This window comes from Dama dama, chromosome 15 (assembly GCF_033118175.1).
Source record: "Dama dama isolate Ldn47 chromosome 15, ASM3311817v1, whole genome shotgun sequence".
NCBI classification, from domain to species: Eukaryota; Metazoa; Chordata; class Mammalia; order Artiodactyla; family Cervidae; genus Dama; species Dama dama.
In genome coordinates this window covers 68,387,573-68,405,560 of record NC_083695.1, presented here as the reverse complement: position 1 = coordinate 68,405,560, position 17,988 = coordinate 68,387,573, and the positions used below count along the sequence as shown (strand labels likewise).

Genomic DNA, 17,988 nt, shown 5'->3' with positions numbered 1-17,988 from the left:
TTACTCAAACTCGTGTCCAGCGAGTTGGTGATGCCAAACAATCTCATCCTTTGTCGTCCCCTTCTCCTGCCTTCAATCTTTCCCAGCATTAGGGTCTTTTCCAATGAGTAAGTTCTTCGCATCAGGTGGCCAAAGGATTGGGAGTTTCAGCTTCAGCATCAGTCTTTCCAATGAATATTCAGGACTGATTTCCTTTAGGATCGATTGGTTTGACAGGTGGTCAGTTTCCTCTTAATTAGCCCATCAGAAGAGAGAAGGAAATAATGGCATGGTTCTGGAACCCGAGGCCTCTGGCAACCATGCCTAGTCCTTCTATGAGCTGAGGAGAACAGTTTCTCCTGTGAGGTCGGCTCAATCTATGTCTCCCTTCAGCTGGCACGAGAAAAATGAAAGTTGCTCAGTCGTGTCTTGAGTCTTTGCGACCCCATGGACTGTCTAGTCCAGACCAGGGATCTGGTATCTCCAGACCAGGATACTGGAGTGGGTAGCCTTTCCCTTCTCCAGGGGATCTTCCTAACCCAGGGATCAAACCCAGGCCTCCTGAATTGCAGGCGGATTCTTTACTAGCTGAGCCACAAGGGAAGCCCTCAGCTGTCATATCCAGAGCTGCATCTGCCAGACAGGTTGGAAGTGGTCCTAAGCTCTGCCTCTACTCTGTATGGCTTTCCCTTTCTTTGTCCTCAGGTCCAGAAAAAGGAAGCCAGGACAAAGGTATTCTTTTCCAGTCCTCTTTGCCTAATAAAGGAAAATACCTTCACCTGGATTTCAGAAGGTAAGATTCATGAGCTACCTGTTTGTGTTGTTCACCACTGAATCTTAAAAGCAGTGCCTGACATGCAGTAGCAGTACAGCTGTTTGAATGCTTCTACTGAATGAGGTGATGTAATAAAGAGATTACCACATTCCCAATGGCAGAGTATACAGCAAATTATTAACTGGGTATGTAACAGTCAACTGTGTACAACTATGGCTCGACATGGTTCCTTTCCAGAAACAGGAAATATCAAACTAAAAAAGTGAAGAATCCAATCCAAGAGGAAGAAATAGGTTTAAAAACTAGGTGGGGCAAGGGAAGAAACAGGACGTTCCAGATACTCAACCATCCCCACTCCCAAACAAATATTACCAAACATGTCTTCAAACTGGGAAAAAGCCATTTTAATAGCAGACACATACATTCATAGGACTTTAAGCAAGACGTAGTATAAAATTTGTTTAAAAAAGAAAAAAAAAAAAAAAACAGGAAGAAAAAGGAAATCTGCAATTACTTGTAAACTTCCTAAAAGCTGGTGGATTACCTGGCTCACAGGACTGCCCAGGGAAAACAAATGCACAGATAATGAGGTGCACCAACACTGTTAATGAGTAAGAAATAACCGCAGATCACACGCTACATGCCCAAGCCACCTGTACTCCAACGTGCCTCCTAAAGAGACAAACCAGAGCGGTCCTCCTCTACTTCTCCAACTCAGTCACTCGCTAATGGGTCACCTCTTCAATTTTTATTTTTTAAATGTCAAAATTACTCTTGGTTTAAAGACTCCACACATTATTACTGGCCCATCCCCACCAACTATACTTATTTTGACAGAAATAAATATGCAAATACTCCAACTGAGCCTGGATGACAACACGCAATTTTCTTCTACGTCCGGGGAGATTTTTGTGAAGTCAAAAGCAAGCTATTACTTGTACTTAAAAATAAAATGCCAGCCTTCTAAAAGGTGACAAAGGCACCACTGCCATCAGGAGACAAACAGAAAATGTACAAATGTTACTTTACTGCTACATAGATGCATTTTGTGCATGGAAAGCCTCTTCACTTAACATGATATAACCAACAGATTATACTTTAGGATAACAAGAAGAGCAGTTTAGATAAGGCAAACAGTTACACACAAAAGCATAAACACTTGCAAGTACCTTAATTTTCAGCTTGCAATAAGGGCAATAAGTTTGACATACAGATCCAGAAAATTAGACAAGGTGATTTTTGACACAGTAATATTGCCAAACACACCACCACTCAGTGCAAGCTTTGTTTGCCAAGTCCAAAAAGTGACCTGACATTCTCTGTGCAACGAACATATTACCCCCCACTACCATCCCATTCACAGGGCAACAGCAGCAGGAGGGAGACAAAGCATGGGGACTCAGAGGGTGAAGGATAATACTTGATTTGGGAGAAAAACCATGGGCTACTTGTGCTAAAGAGACTCACAAAAATTTTTGAGCCCCCAGTGAAAATACTGTTGAAATATGACCTGGAGACTAAGGATATCTACCAAGTCATATATGTAACGGTTCAAATTGATGTTTGGTCATTTATTTTAAAGGGACAGATGACGAACTTTTTTCCAATGGAGAGAGACAATTAAAAATAGAGACTTTTCTTATTGGAACTCCTAAATAAAATCTATCAAAGTGGTTTTAAATTTGATGAGCAGTTATCTGTTGAAACTGCAATACAAAAGGGTCACTTAAAAAAAAAAACCTGAATAACCCACTCGTTCCCCCTTTCAATGTACACGATTAGAAAATATTTACACACTGTAATTACAAGCAATATAAGCAGTATTTTATACTTTGAGATATTGTACACTTTACACAATGCAAAATGAGAAAAATATGAACACTTATAAAATTACACACAAATAATGTATATCTACAAAATATTAAATTACAGAGAGTGAAAGCCCCCACTGTTGGGCAGATAGATGCCAGAGTTTCAAGCTTCTGTCAATATAACTCTTTGTATCTATCTCATTAACCATAAGTGGCATTTTCTAACAATACCCTTGAGAGGTAGTATCAAGATAATAATATTCTTACCAGTAAACGCAACACAGAATAAAACTTTTGTTGGTCTGACTCCTGAAGCCTCATTCAGTCAGGGTTCTTAGGGACTAGATTAACTTAAGTCTTCCCTATAAAATCTCTAACTGCTCAATGTTTGACATGGGCTCAAAAGTTACTATTTTAAATGAAAATTTAAGATAAAATGCTTTTTACTGCTAAGCCTCAATTAGAGGTAGAAAGCTATTTTTCAAAATTTATTTTCTCCCCTCTCAAACTATAAACATCAAGTCCAAATCCCTTTCCCTTCATCCTTTTCCCACAACTGGAGGCAGCAGAGTGCTCAGGAGAGCAGTGTCATCCAAGTCAATATTGAAAGAAAGAAAAACAAAGCTGGCATCATCTTTCAAGAAACCAACCCTCCTAAAGGGACACTCAGTCAACAAAAGAATTCTTCAGTTAGCTAGTAAGAGTCTATTACTACCGAAGGCTTCAAAGGGCCCTGGGCTAAGACCAGCATGTGCATTTCTCCTAACCCTCCACCAATGAAACCAAAGGATGGCTTTCCAGTGTTTAAGAATTTAGAGCAGCTGTGGTTTTCAAGTGCAACAAATTTAAAATATAAGCACACACACGCACACACATACATACATACACCCGCGTGCGTAGTGTACCAAAGAATAAATGTTATTCAGGTCTCTGCTAAGGTTATATACTCATGAAAGTAAAGTTTTTGGAAACCTGTTCATACCTTTAGCTTTTACAATAGACTTCTGTAATATGGCTACGAAGGGCCAGAATTCTAAGATTTAGCCAAGATGCTAAGATTTTACCAGTATTAAAAAATATATAAATGCATGTAAAATAAATCCAAAACAAACAGCATATGTATGTTTTGGAATAAAAACAAAGCCACTATTTTATAGCTTAAACTCTTCCCCTTAAGGGGATCTGACAATGTACCAAACTTCTGCTTCTCAACTGTTTGTTTAAATGTATTTTAAAAACCCGACAGATTTATAATCTTGAATAGTGAAGAAAAATGCATGGATTGAAACACCCCAGTGGTTTTACAGGAGTAACAGAAAAGATTTATCCTTTCAATTATTAAACTCAGTTCTAAGCTTTCCCTTTGAGTCATAAAATAACTAAAAAGAAAATTAAATCAAACTGGAACTTGATCTTGGTTTCCAGGTCCAGCTTTTCAAGTTGGTCCAAGCCCTTTCTTACATACTTCCTGTGATTATCCAAGTGCTGCAAATACAATCCAAAAAAAAAAGATAACAGGCTTACAATTTAACAAGAGTAAAAAGGGGAAGGTTAGATATGCAACTGTCAGCTGCTTCTACCTCTCCCCTCTTAAGGAATTCTTCTCTTTTAAAAGGCCAGTTGCTTTAATTAATCAGATTATATTTCATATCTGCTTCAGAAATGGCAATTTCTTCATTACCAGCTTCATTCTAGATATTCAAGTAGCACATGTGCTGCACATTTTCTTAGATTTCCATTGGATTCTGTAGCATTCCTTTAGGAAAGGCTCTTATTGAATTTCTCTTGGTTCATAATTTTTTTTGCTGCAACTCCTGTTAAGAATCTGGTACCCAAAAGTCATGAAGTTGCCCCTAGAAAAGGGAAGGGAAGGAAAAAAAAACAGGATAAAGGAAAATCAGATTACAAATTAATCCTTATAAAACCGCTAATCAGCAGACAATGGGCTTTGATAATGAAATTAATAAAATGTTGACATAGTACATTTCTCTGATAATTTATCATAATCTGATTCAAGTTTCACATTTTATAGTCTAACAATTTAAACTAAGTATAAATTAGTACAAGATGTTTTCATCAGCAACACACACAGGTGGAGGGATGTATTTAAAAAGATTAATGAAAACGTTAAGCTGATTAACAAAGTTTTGGTATTAAATTCTTTTCTATTTTAATGCTACATTAGCAAAAAAGGCTGGCCTAAAAGAAGTCTATGGAGATTAGTAACTAAAACAAGAACAATAAAACATTAACATAATATTTCTCAAAGACTTCTGTGTTCCTGTTACTTTCACACAATCCCATTTAGTACTGTAGTTGGTCTGTAAATAAACAGGATGGTAAACTCAATAGCAAGTGTTTAAATAATGCCTTTCTTATGGAAAGTCTCCTTAGATATAATACCAAAACCCCAAGTGACAAAAGGAAAAAAAAAACTGGACTTCATCATAATGAAAAACTTCTGTTCTTTGAATAACATCATCAAAACAATGAAAGACAACACAGAAAATGGGAGGAAATATTGGCAAATTATGTACCTAATGGGGGAATTTGTATTTAGAACATATGGAGAATTCTCACAGTTAAAAAATGGACAAAGAATCTGAATAGAGACTTCTTCAAAGAAAATGTATGAATGGCCAACAAACACATAAAAAGATGCTCAACATCATTAGTTATTGGGGAAATGCAAATTAAAATCACAACATTCCTCATCCAACTCCCTACATCTATATTTGAAAAACAGATAATAACAAATGTTGGCAAGAATGTAGAAAAACTGGAAGCCTCATACATTCTGGTGGGAATGTAACAGAATGCAACCACTCTACCTAATACACAAATGTTCATGGAAGCATTATTCACAACAGCCAGGAAGTGGAAACAATTCGTAATAAGCAGATATATAAAAGTAGATATATAAATCTACTAATAAGTAGATATATAAAATGTGATATATGCTTATAGTGGAGTATTATTTGGCAATACAAAGGACATACAACATGCCAAACATGTATTAACATTACGTTATGTAAAAGAAGCCAGTCACAAAAGACTACATCATATATGATTCCATTTGTATGAAATATAAACAATAGGCAAATACACTTAGACAGAAAGTGGATTAGTGGTAGCCTAGTGGGGATGGGAGTGTAGGTGCTTGGGGAATGAGGAGTGACTGCTAATGGGTATGAGTGTCACTTTTTGGAGTGACAGAAATGTTCTAAAGTTAAACTGTGGTGATGATTGAACAACCGTGCATATACTAAAAAATACTGTACACTTTAATTGGGTGAAATGTATGACATGTGAATTTTATCTCAATAAAGATATTAAGAAATACTCCACATGAAATAAGCCCCATTGGATGCAATGTAACATTTGAAAATAGGGTCAACCACCTTTGAAAATAAATGAATGAATGTAAGAACAAAAATTTAAAAAACATATATAAAGGACTATATTGGAATTTTCAGTTTATCATGAGATATCTAGAAGTAAGTACTTTGTCATGCTTTTTTAGAATAGTATGAAGAAATAATACTATCAAACCAGTCAATCCTAAAGGAAATCAATCAACTCTGAATATTCTTTGGAAGGACTGATGCTGAAGCCGAAGCTCCAATACTCTGGCCACCTGATGCAAAGAGCCAACTCACTGGAAAAGAACCAGATGCTGGGAAAGACTGAAGGCAGGAGGAGAAGGGGACAACAGAGGATGAGATGGTTGGATGGCATCACCGACTAAATGGACATAAGTTTGAGCAAACTCTGGGAGATGGTGATGGGACAGGGAAGCCTGGCGTGCCGCAGTCCATGGGGTTGCAAAGAGTCAGACACGACTGGGTGACTGAACAACAACAAATTGAGAACAAATAAAAACTGTTTAATAAAATGACACCTGAGTAGGCCGACAGTTCTGGATTATTTCCTGCCATTTTCCATGTATCCTGGCAACCAAGTCTTTTACCTTAAAAATACAAAGGGGAAAAGAGATCAGATCAAAACAATTTAAGACTTGACACAAAATACCTGATAATTGTGACAGACCCACCCCCAACAACTCGATGTAGTTTCTGTCAAGAAAGAATAAACTCCTCAACTTCGAGAGGGGTTTTCAAGTCACAGTGATTAACTAAGACCTTTCTTCATCATCATGTCTAAGATATTGAATGCTTAGGACTCCATTTTCCCATTAGTTAACTAAAGATCATCCAAAAACCCTGTTTTCTGCCTTCAAGACACCTATTTTCAACTCGCTGGCTTCTGAACACCCAACAGGAAAGCTGAAGAGTGGGCTTCCCACTCTTACAGGACCCAAGGCTTTGGCTGTTCCCTGCCTTTCAAGTTCTATTTGACTCAAGGTCACAAAAGAGGGTTGTTATTTGCTCCTTTTCACATTATCACAAGATCCAAAACTGCGTGTTAAGTCTCTCTAGGATTCTGCAAAGTATAGATGACTTGTGAACAATGTGGGGGTTAGTGGTGCCAAGCCCCTGCACCATAGAAAACCCTGCTGCTATCTCTGCCTCAAAAACAAAGAAAGAGATAAATGACTCACTCAAGAGCAGGAAGCTGAGATAGTTTGGATAGAATCTGTGTTGCTGAAAGGTAGACTACACAATAAATCCTCTTTATATATAAATACCTGACGCATTCCTACATTTGGAGCTTTAGTCAAGTCTTTGTATGAAACTCAAACTTTCCTACCACACTAGAGGATTCTCAATTAGTTCTTGGACATAACTGCCTGACAAAATGTTTCTATGTATTTACGTATGTCTATTTTGGGCTGTGCTGTGCAGCATGTGGGACCTCAGTTTTCTGACAAGTGATTGACCTCGTTCCCCCTGAAGTGGAAATGTGGAATCTTAACCACTGGACTGCCAGAGAAGTCCCAACAAAATATCTTAAAAGGGTCAGGAATTTTACAGTTGCTTTAAGTTTATAAATTGTAAGGTCTGATTTTTTCTCCATTTACAGTTTGGCAGATTCAATTTCTCCAAAACAATCAGCACCTTTCCTACTAGAGGCTTGTGGAGAGGCATGCAACTCATTCACTTCAGCAGGACCGCCCCCTGAAGCAATTTCCATAGATCTCTGTTTCACTCTCCACTCTAAGTAAGAGGAGCCCTGGCACCAGTCTATGCCCAGCCTCTTGGCTTTAAGAAACAAAAAACTTGGGGGTGGTCCCCTGTAGCATGTCTGTCAGCAGCAGCCACCACCACCAAGTTCTACAGGCCAGTAACTAGTCAGTGTTCAAAAGAATGTGTTTCTGAAACTGGTTTTCACTCTAAGCCAAAGAGCTATCTCCTACCTGCATTTGAAAATCTGCAATCTAATACAATTTTGTTAGTTACTCCTTTTGGTATTTAACTTAGATCTAGTAAAACAAGTACAGATACTAAATCTAAACAGGCATTGTTGAAATGACTTTACAGCTAATTACAAAGCCGAAACCTCACTTTTAATGACTATCTAAACACAAATGTGAAGAGTTGACTCACTGGAAAAGACCCTGATGCTGGGAGGGATTGGGGGCAGGAGAAGGGGACAACAGGATGAGATGGCTGGATGGCATCACCAACTCGATGGACATGAGTTTGAGTAAACTCCGGGAATTGGTGATGGACAGGGAAGCCTGGTGTGCTGCGATTCATGGGGTCGCAAAGAGTCGGACATGACTGAGCGACTGAACTGACTGAAACACAAATGGCAAGAAAGAATCACCCATACACTGCAAAAGCTAAAGGATGATTAAGAATAAAAAAAAAAAAAAATCCTTGGAAGAAAATGTTTTAAAAATAGTGGTGTTTATGTTTCAGGAAAAATTGTCAAATTGTTTTATTAATACTAAAGTTGCTTTCCTAACTCCATGTTCTTATATTCAGCTTTCCTGTTCAGCTTCTTGTCTTAAATGTTTTTGCTTTGAGATTTTCCCTTTCACTTTCAATCTATCTAGAAGTACTCAGACGAACCTAATGTTATCAAAGGAGAAAGTCTTATTTCTAATGTTATATGTTCTTAAAAAAAGAGGCTTATAGGCTTCTCTTACTCAAATATTAATAAAGCCAACGATAAACAAACACCAAAACTATTAAGAAAAAGGCATACTTACCTTAGTTCTATAGAACAGTCTTGCATCTTCCCTAATATCACACTTAACGTGCTTTTCCAAAGCCCCACAGAGGTGCACAAAGTGTTTCTGTGTAAAACAAATACGAAGGATGAAAACAACTTTAAAGCATTACAAATGAACAAAGAAGAGATTATGTAGCTAGAACTGACAATCATTTAAAAAAATCTACCTTAGCAATTTCTGATATTAACAGTAGCAGTCATATGAGTAAAATGTAGTGACTGCCACAACAATCAGACAGTTATAGCTTATTGTTAATGCATAAAACATATACAAAAGTAAAGATTTTTACAAAACAAGGTTTAATAATAGTTCTCTGAAAAATTAAGTGTCCTAAGTTTTAGAAGTGTACAGTTTAAAAGAGTCACACTTGTATATATACTAAGGTGAGAATGTAAATGGACACTTTTGAGGAGGGAAATGTGATAACAATCATTTTACAATAACTAAAATTTGAAAACTTTACAAATTTTGATTTAGCATTTCTACTTCTAGGAATTTACCCTACAGAAATGCTTCCAAAGGTTCATGTTGGTACTGTGTGTAATCTCCGAAAAAGGAATGTTCATCAGTAAAGATTTTGGAATACTATAGTTTAATTAGACAGAAGTGCTAAGTAAATTACAGTGAAGAAAAAAAGAAGTTACAAATAACGTGAATAGCATGACATCATTTTTAAAAAAGTAATTATGTTAGGATATCCATAAATCATGGAGCATTTACAGGAGGGCACTAGATTATAAAGTCTTTCACTTTCTACCTTACATGGTTTTATAGTAATTGAGTTTTAACACAATAATTATTGTTTTCTAATCAGAATAATTAAAAAATTTAAAGACCATATATAAGAACAGATAGATGACTGCGTGCATGCTAAGTTGGTTCAGTTGTGTCCGACTCTTTGTGATTCTATGGACTGTAGCCTGCTAGGCTCGTCTGTTCTTGGGATTCTCCAGGCAAGATACTGGAGTGGGTTGCTCTGCTCTTCTCCAGGGGATCTTCCTGATCCTGGGATGGAACCCACATCTCTTCTGTCTCCTGCATTAGCAGGCAGGTTCTTTACCACTAGGGAAGCCCCACAGATGATTATATTAGGTTCCAATCAGGAGAGCAAAGATAGTTCTATGTACAACAGTGTTTATAAAAACATAGGAAGCAGTCTTGGGTCCTTTTTGATCATGTCTAAGGAGATACAAAGTTTTAAACAGGGGCTGGATTACCTAAAGTGTAAAACATGGAGAATTAAACAAGAATTTTCCCCACAAATGAGGAACATGATAGTACAGGAAGAATAAATAATTCAAAATGAAAATCTTAACATGGGGAGATAATTTAGGAATGTATATATAGAGTAGGCTGATTTACCATCAGTTTAATTTTAAAGGCAAACATTATTTCTAAAGAAAAAAGGAAATGGAGTGGGAAGCAGAGATGGGAAGAATGGAGCAAAGAGCTAGCTCATTTAGTATTTGGTGATTTTGATATTAATGTATTACACTACTGCCAAGTTATCACAGTTAAGTTCCACTCCAATAAACAGAAAAAACGTTTGTAGACGAATAATTGTCAACAATATGGCTGCAATCCCTGGTTGAGGAACTAAGATTTTGCAAGTCTTATAGCAAGGCAAGAAAAAAAAATGTTAAGTTTGGACTTTCCTGGTGGTCCAGCAGTTAGGAATCCACCTGCCAATACAGGGGACACAGGTTGGTCCAGGAACATTCCCCATGCCATGGGGCAACTCAGCCTGTGAGCCACAACTACTGAAGCCCACACACTCTAAAGACTGTGTGCCCTAACTATGGAGGCTGCAAGTTGCAACTACAAATCCTAGGGCCTGTGCCCCAAATCAAGAGAAGTCACCGCAATGAGAAGGCCACACACTGCAATAAGAGAGTAGCTCCTGCTTGCTGCAACTAGAGAAAGCCTGCACGGCAATGAAGACTCAGTGCAGACAAAAAAAAAAAAATGATGCAAGGTTACTATCACTTCTCCCTTTCCAATGTACATTGTTATTTCAACAGTGAATCCAAAGTGAATTTGGTAAAAGTTATTATATTTTCTCCTATATAAAAAATGATCATTATTCCATCAACAGTGACATTTATTAAAAACTAAAAGGATGAAAAAATACCTACCCGTTGTCCAGAAGAAAAGGAGTGAGAACAACTAACCTCACCGATTAAATGAAGAAGAATGTAGGTCAGGTAATATGCCTGGTAGAGAAATGAATAAAGTCAACACCCATGGATGAAATTACCTAGAATACATGTCATCCCAGTTTAAACATTAGGGAAGTTGCCCAGGAAGGACTGGATTTGTTGAAGTTAACTGGACTGGTAAGTAAGCAAAAGTCAAGCATTTATCTAAGGTTTCTACTTTAAGTTCATTCCTTTTACCACCTCATGACTGCCCTAGTAAAGGGCTATAAAAAATACTCAGTATTAAATTACCAACAATCCTTTTATTTCAATCTTCAAGTTAACTGAAGGATTTTATGACAGCAATAAAAATATCATTCACCATATAACTATGCTACAATGTATCTAGTCTCTAAATTCAGAAATGTCAAAAAAAAAAAAAAAAAAGAATGTCTATGGTTAGGAAGCTATCACAGGTTGTGCTCAAATGCACTCTTTTGAGATGATCTAGCCCTGGATACCTGCTTTTCAAGTTCCAAATGAAGACTATCATCAATAGTGCTATTTGGTTGTTCAGCTCTTTTCTTCAAGACCATTTTCTTCAACAAATCTGAAGGCTTCATTTGCACAAGATAGCGATGTAAGACTGATATCTATCAAAGGAAAGAGGAGACAATGAAACATATTAGGCAATACACTTGCTCTTTCTTAGGCATTTTTTTTCGGTGTCCTCTGCTCATTTTGCCGTCTCTTAATTTAGCTTCTTCAAGTTCAGTGATATCCATTTATTCTTTACTTAAAAGTCCCCAACCGAGGGACTTCCCTGGCAGTCAGTGGTTAAAAACTGCACACTCCCAATGTAGGGGGCACAGGTTTGATCCCTAGTCAGGGAAGATTCTGCATGCCACGTGGTGCAACCAAAAAAACAAAGTCTCCAACTGACCCACCAAGGTTCATGTGTCTTTTATATACTGTTAAACTTTACTGTAATAAAATGAGAGAGGGGAAAAAAAAATCAACTGCTTAAATGGGATCTTAATTTTAATTTTTTTGGTTGCACTTTGAGGCTTGTAGGATTTTAGTTCCCCAATCAGGGATTGAACCCAGGCCCTGTCAGTGAAAGTGCCAAGTGCTAACCACTGAACCACCAGGAAATTCCCTAAAAGGGATATTAAATTTAAGATTTAGTACTTTTAATTGAGGATGAAAACTTAAGGAAGAGACCAAACTGCATTACCAAACAGAGGTCAAAGTGAATACTTTTTATGAAAAATTATTTGAACGTCAGCAAAGTTGAATCTTCATCCTTGTGAATAGAAGTCACTGAATTCTGGAAAGAATTCTTTCAATGGCAGTAATATCACTGAAAGAACTGAGAGCTATTTCTAATTACCCTGGTAGCTCAACTGTGGTCCCCCCCATATAGAATCAAATCTACTTCAACTCTACTAATATAGGAACAGCTGTCCTTTTCAATCTCTCCGTCCCACAGCACCCTGAGCATACTTCTGTCACTGTTCTTGCTACACTGTACCACAATGGTTGGTTAATTGTTTCAACCACTACAGTTTGTTTTCAAGGCCAGAATCTCTATCTCCACTTTATTTTTAATCTGTAGGACGTGACAGATTATTTTATACTGCACTGCAATTCAAACAAGAAAACCACATCTAAATCAGATTCTATGTTTCAAATTCAACTACAAATAGCCCCACTAGTGCTACTGATGTTTGTAAAAAGCCTTCAGGACTTCTCAGAATGGGTTTTCTATATGACATGTTTATATACACTCATATATACATGATATATTCACTACTGAACAAGTACTTAATTAAAGGGCAACCACATTTAAGCTCCATAATTTAAAGACTAATATAAAAATAAGTACAGGATGTAATTAACATTTAATAGTTTTGCAATTTCTAATCTCGTGATAAAACTGCTAACGTTGACAAGGTGAAATAATTAATGTCACATTTATATAGCATATTATGATGTTCCCAGCACTTTTTATAAATTAATTCATCCAATTGTCCATAACCATCCTATGTGGTAGATTAGGTATGATACCGTCTCCATTTCACAGATAAAGAAACTGGGTCTCATTGGTTAAATACCATGCAAAAGATTCCATGAACAGTATTCGGCCAAAGAGCTAAGCTCTAACTGCAGGACTTTTGACACAGGACTCATCACTTTTTCCTTTTTTTTTTTTCCATCATTTTTTTCTATATGTCTCTCCCACTTACTAAAAAAAACAAAAGTGCTATTTATACCTGCAGATTATTCACATTAGGGATATCTTCACGTTTTTCATCCAAAAGCTTTGAAATAATCACTAGGCTGAGGCACTGTCTCAGTTGCCTGAAATTAGAATTTTAAAGTATTTAGGATGCATTTAATCAATACTGTTTAAGAAGCAAATGAATGAGCCAAAAGAAGTTCTTCTAATTTGCACCACAGCTAATGTTTCAAGAGAAGGCTATATAAAAATATATAAACTTTATTAGAACAGTAACATTATCATGCAAAATATTTGTACACAAAGTTATAAGTTGTCTGAAGTGCAGGAAAACTATTGAGAGGCTTTATCTTTGACCCTGACGATTTACTGTTAGAAAATCTATTTTATTGCTGGAATTTCTTTTTATTAAAGCAAAAAAAAAAAAAAAGCAAATTGATTCATTTTTGTGGTATATGCCATCTGTATTAAGTTATCAGATAAGCTAAAGCTAAAATTAACAATCAAGACTATTACAAAGTGATCTGAGTTGAGAATCAGAATCAGGCTGCCAATGGCTTTTCTTAAAATTTAATATCAAATAAAAAACTCTGATTTAACATTCAAGAAATGATGAAAGGAAATAAAGGACCTAAAAGCATTTCATTAATGCAAACATGTATTTTTCTAATGTTTCATTCTCACTTTTCAATACCTTCCACGTGATGTCCAGTTAGGGACCAGCTGTACCAACCAGAGAAGGTTGTGGGGATGAGTGGAGAGTTCATTTATGGCCAGACAGAGTTCGGGCACCTGAAAACAAACCATGAGCAAAACTTTTCACATAAGTTAGTGGAATCAAGTATCTAACAGATCATCCATGTCCCTTCTTGACTTAAGATTACAAAAAGAGCACACAGACTGTTTTATCTTAAACTCTAGAGTAAACTGAATAAATACATTTATCAGAGTTTTATTTAACTTTTGTGTTTTGTGCTACATCATATCTACATTGATTTTAACAGTCCTTCAAAGAATAATCTAAATACAAATACCACCTGAAAAAATAAATAAATACAAATATTTTCCAAAGGTATATAATAAGAGTTGCACAATACATGTTCTTGACCAGGGATTTTTTGAATTTAGGAATTCTCAAGTTTAAATATTATTTCAGTATTCAAAATAATCCCTTAGTAAGAGTCGGGAAGATCCCCTGGAGAAGGAAATGGCAACCCACTCCAGTATTTTTGCCTGGGAAATTCCATGGAGAGAGGAGCCTGGTGGGCTACAGTGAACTGGGTCCCAAAGAGCCAGACATGACTGGCCAACCGAATTAAAAAAAAAAAAAGGAAAGGCAGTATAGGATAAGGAAGGGTAAGAGATAAGATGGAGTGCTGTGCTAAGCTGCTGCAGTCACGTCCAACTCTGTGCGACCCAACGGACTGTAGCCCGCCAGGTTCCTGTGTCCATGGGATTCTCCAGGCAAGATAGTGGAGTGGGTTGCCATGGCCTCCTCCCGGGCATCTTCCCAACCCAGGGATCGAACCTACATCTCTTATGTCTCCTGCATTGGCAGGCAGGTTCTTTACCACTAGCATCACATGGGAAGCTGAAGATTGATTACATTTTGATAATTGCTGAAGTTGGGTGATAAGTACTTAGGGGTTCATTAAACGGATGTTTCCCCTACTTTAGCACGTTTGACACTTTCTACCAAAAAAAGGTCGAAAAGCGTAATTTTAAAACACCTAACACATCAAATAGCAGAGGATCCCTGCCTTGTCCAGCTTTCCTGTAATTTGTAGCATTTACTATAACTTAATATGATACTATAATCTACATTTACACTGCTTATAACCTAACCCTTTGACTAAAAAGTGCAGGGAGAGCAAGGATTTTGTCTTCACACAGCTTTATCTCTAGCACCTGTATCAATAACACTTGGCTCACAGTTAATCCCCAATAAACATAACACATTTTTTGAATGAACAGCTTCAGTTTTAGAAAAGATTCAGTTTCATGAATTAAATACAGTTCCAGCAAAGAGAGTCCTTTCCTCAGTTAAGTTTTCATCTCCTGAAGATCTCAACTTAGGTTAGAAACTGTCAATTCTGCATGCACTACGATCACAAACTGTGATGCTATACAAAAAGCAATACTAAAGTTTTAAGTAATGTTACCTTTGTGTTCCAATCTCTGATGTTTTTCATCAGGTTTATTAAGAGGCTCTGAAAGTCTACTAGAGGAATCTGTTTCAATTCTTTTTCCAAACTCATTTTAAACAACATTAAGATCAGTAACATTATTTCACGATCCTGGTAACCTTCTGGATGTATAGATGTACACAAGCCTAGAAACTTTGACATACATCAGAGACAAAACAACTTTAGGAAATATATTCTGCTTGAAGAGTTTACAGTATAAACACTTTTTGATAAAATATGCAAACAGGAACTATACAGAAACCAAAACATCAGCTGTCTAGGAAAAGACAGAAAACATTCATGTTAATAGTTGAATTGCTGAATATTTTCTTCTCCATTTTTAATTTTCAAGATTTTAACAGTTCAATATCACTATTGATTTGATTTAGTCACTAAAGATGTTTTAACACTTATTAATTCTTGGTCACTAAGGTATACTGTAAACAATTTTTCTTTGTATATTCTAATTCTAGAAAATTATTGGTTTCAAAAATACTAGTTTCAAAAAGCTTCTTGGTAAAGGTATTCCTAGAACTATTTCAATCACATAACGCTGATTTAAAGTTCCCTTTTGTTCGTAATATTAAAACAAAAATAAAAACAGTAAAATCAAGTTTTAATACAAAGAATATTGCTAAGGAATGTCAGATATCAGAAATGCCATGGTAAAACACTAGTGATTTTGTTTGAAAATCACTAAGCAAAAAACTAAATGGTTCCAGCTCTGTGCTAAAGACACACAAAACAGTTTTTTTCCTACCTTAACCACATTTAAAATGTTAGTTTCAGGGAGAGATGAAAAAATTGGCTTGTAAGATGAATCTTCATTTTCTTTCACTCCCAATGTCACCTGTGTTTCAGAACTATAGAAAAGTGAATAAAGCAGTGAGAAATTAGGAATAAAATTCTGAGACGCACTGAACAACAAAAATTTTATTGAGGTATAATTACATACGATAAAAGAAATATGCACATTTAAAATTTCGATGAGTATGTATATACTAGTGTAACCACCATCCCAACCAAGAAATAGAACATTTCTATTACTTCCCAGAGTCTTCGTCAGGTCTGAGTTAATCAGCTATCGCCCACTCCAGGTAAATTTGATTTCCATCTATACATTAGTTTTCCCTCAAACAGCTGCTTTTTATAAGGCAACCTCCCTGTTGCTCTTGGTGTCTGAGAGCTATATAGAAGGTGGCTCTGACTACAAAGAACTCAAAATACTTAGAAGACTCATGAGTGGCCCAATAAAACTGCCACAGCAATATAAACAATTCTAAGCATTTCAATTTTGGTTGAGGAAATTAGTGAAGGTTCATGGCAGAGAGACAAATGAACCTAGCCCTCAAAATATAGGTAATATTTTCTTGTTTAATTTTTAAAAAAATAAATAACCCTTTCATATGGATAAAAAAAGGTTAAGAGATATTAAGGCACAGTGTGCTGAAGAGAATGGTCCTTGCAGTCTAGGCCCTCAGCTGCTCATTTCCCCTTCCCATGGACAATCACTACTAGCTTCAGTCCTTCCTCCCACAGGTATTTTATATACATACAAATAAATATGAATATACCTCTCTCCAATGCTTTAATACTTGTATCTTGGAGATACTCCTATAACTACAATGTGCAGAACCTTTTTATTTTTTGAAATATCTGAGTAGTTGTAGTGACTATCAGATGAAGTACTATATATTAAGCCCCCAGAACCATGTCTGGCACACAGTAAAAATACGTTAAGTATAGGTAGCTCCACTCAAATGAACAGTGCTTCAAGAAGTGAGACAGATAAGATTTTGATAAGCAGACACTGAGGATGGAGGTGAGGGACTTGCATGAGGAAGATCCAATGCAACAATGGCTAATGTGAAGGAAGAGCAAGAGAGTCAATCTGGTTAGAACAAAAGGGTGAACAAAATAGAAAACAGAAAAAAAAAAATAGAAAACAGGTCAGAATCAATTGTTGAGTCTTAAATACAGGTGTAAATGTTTAAAAGTGGAGAAGAAAATTTTCATAAAAGGAAGCCTGTAACAGTGAAAAGAATATTAGAGGTGGGACGCTCCCAGGAGGAAGATTTTTTGCCATGCTAGACATGAGAGGAGGATCTGAATAAGGCTGATGCTAGGAATGAAAAGGAAAGAATAGCTGTGAGATAGGTACAGGAAGAGAACACAGGGATGTGAGGCAATTAATGGAATGTAGAATAGAAAGGGGTTAGAACTAAGTCTGTATATCCTGCAGACTAATGCTAAAGAACTGTTACTTGGATCCTTTAATGTCTTACTCTCCCTATCTGAATATTTACTCTAACCACCTTCAAATCTACTATCTGGATGCATATTTCTGAATATGCATACACCTAACAGCAAAAATAGATAGGCTGCACATGAGTCCTAGTAAGAGAAGAGTGAGTTGTGATCATATCTCAACAGGATTTAGTCTTGTGCTCCAAGCTGTTTAAACAGATATTTCATTATGCTTCACTCATTCCTTCACCAGCTCACTCTTGCTCATCTGTGTTCATCTTTGCCTACCACTATACAGCAACAGTAACTTATAGCCACCACCTCCTGACTGCAGTCACCAAACCTGACTGAGGCAACTCTTCAGTTGGTAAATAATCAATCAGAGAAACTATTATTGGCATTTATTATGTCTTAATGAAATCATTTTATCTTTACTTCACTATATTCACTATAGTACCTGTTCACTAT

At 36.5% G+C, this 17,988-nt stretch overlaps 1 protein-coding gene across 4 annotated transcripts in view; it reads right to left on the bottom strand.

Annotated features, from left to right (window-relative positions):
* Nucleotides 1-1,136: 1,136 nt before the first annotated feature.
* The window catches only part of SLF2 (SMC5-SMC6 complex localization factor 2), a 41,141-nt gene continuing 24,289 nt past the window's right edge, over nt 1,137-17,988 (bottom strand). For all 4 annotated transcript variants that reach the window (XM_061162407.1, XM_061162406.1, XM_061162408.1 and 1 more), the window contains 9 exons: nt 16,034-16,136; nt 15,250-15,426; nt 13,782-13,879; nt 13,122-13,209; nt 11,367-11,498; nt 10,843-10,920; nt 8,684-8,770; nt 6,467-6,535; nt 1,137-4,418 (listed from right to left, as the gene is read on the bottom strand). In XM_061162407.1, the coding sequence (XP_061018390.1) occupies nt 4,383-4,418; nt 6,467-6,535; nt 8,684-8,770; nt 10,843-10,920; nt 11,367-11,498; nt 13,122-13,209; nt 13,782-13,879; nt 15,250-15,426; nt 16,034-16,136 (868 nt within the window). In that variant the 3' untranslated portion in view covers nt 1,137-4,382. The remainder of the gene's footprint in view (nt 4,419-6,466; nt 6,536-8,683; nt 8,771-10,842; nt 10,921-11,366; nt 11,499-13,121; nt 13,210-13,781; nt 13,880-15,249; nt 15,427-16,033; nt 16,137-17,988) is intronic.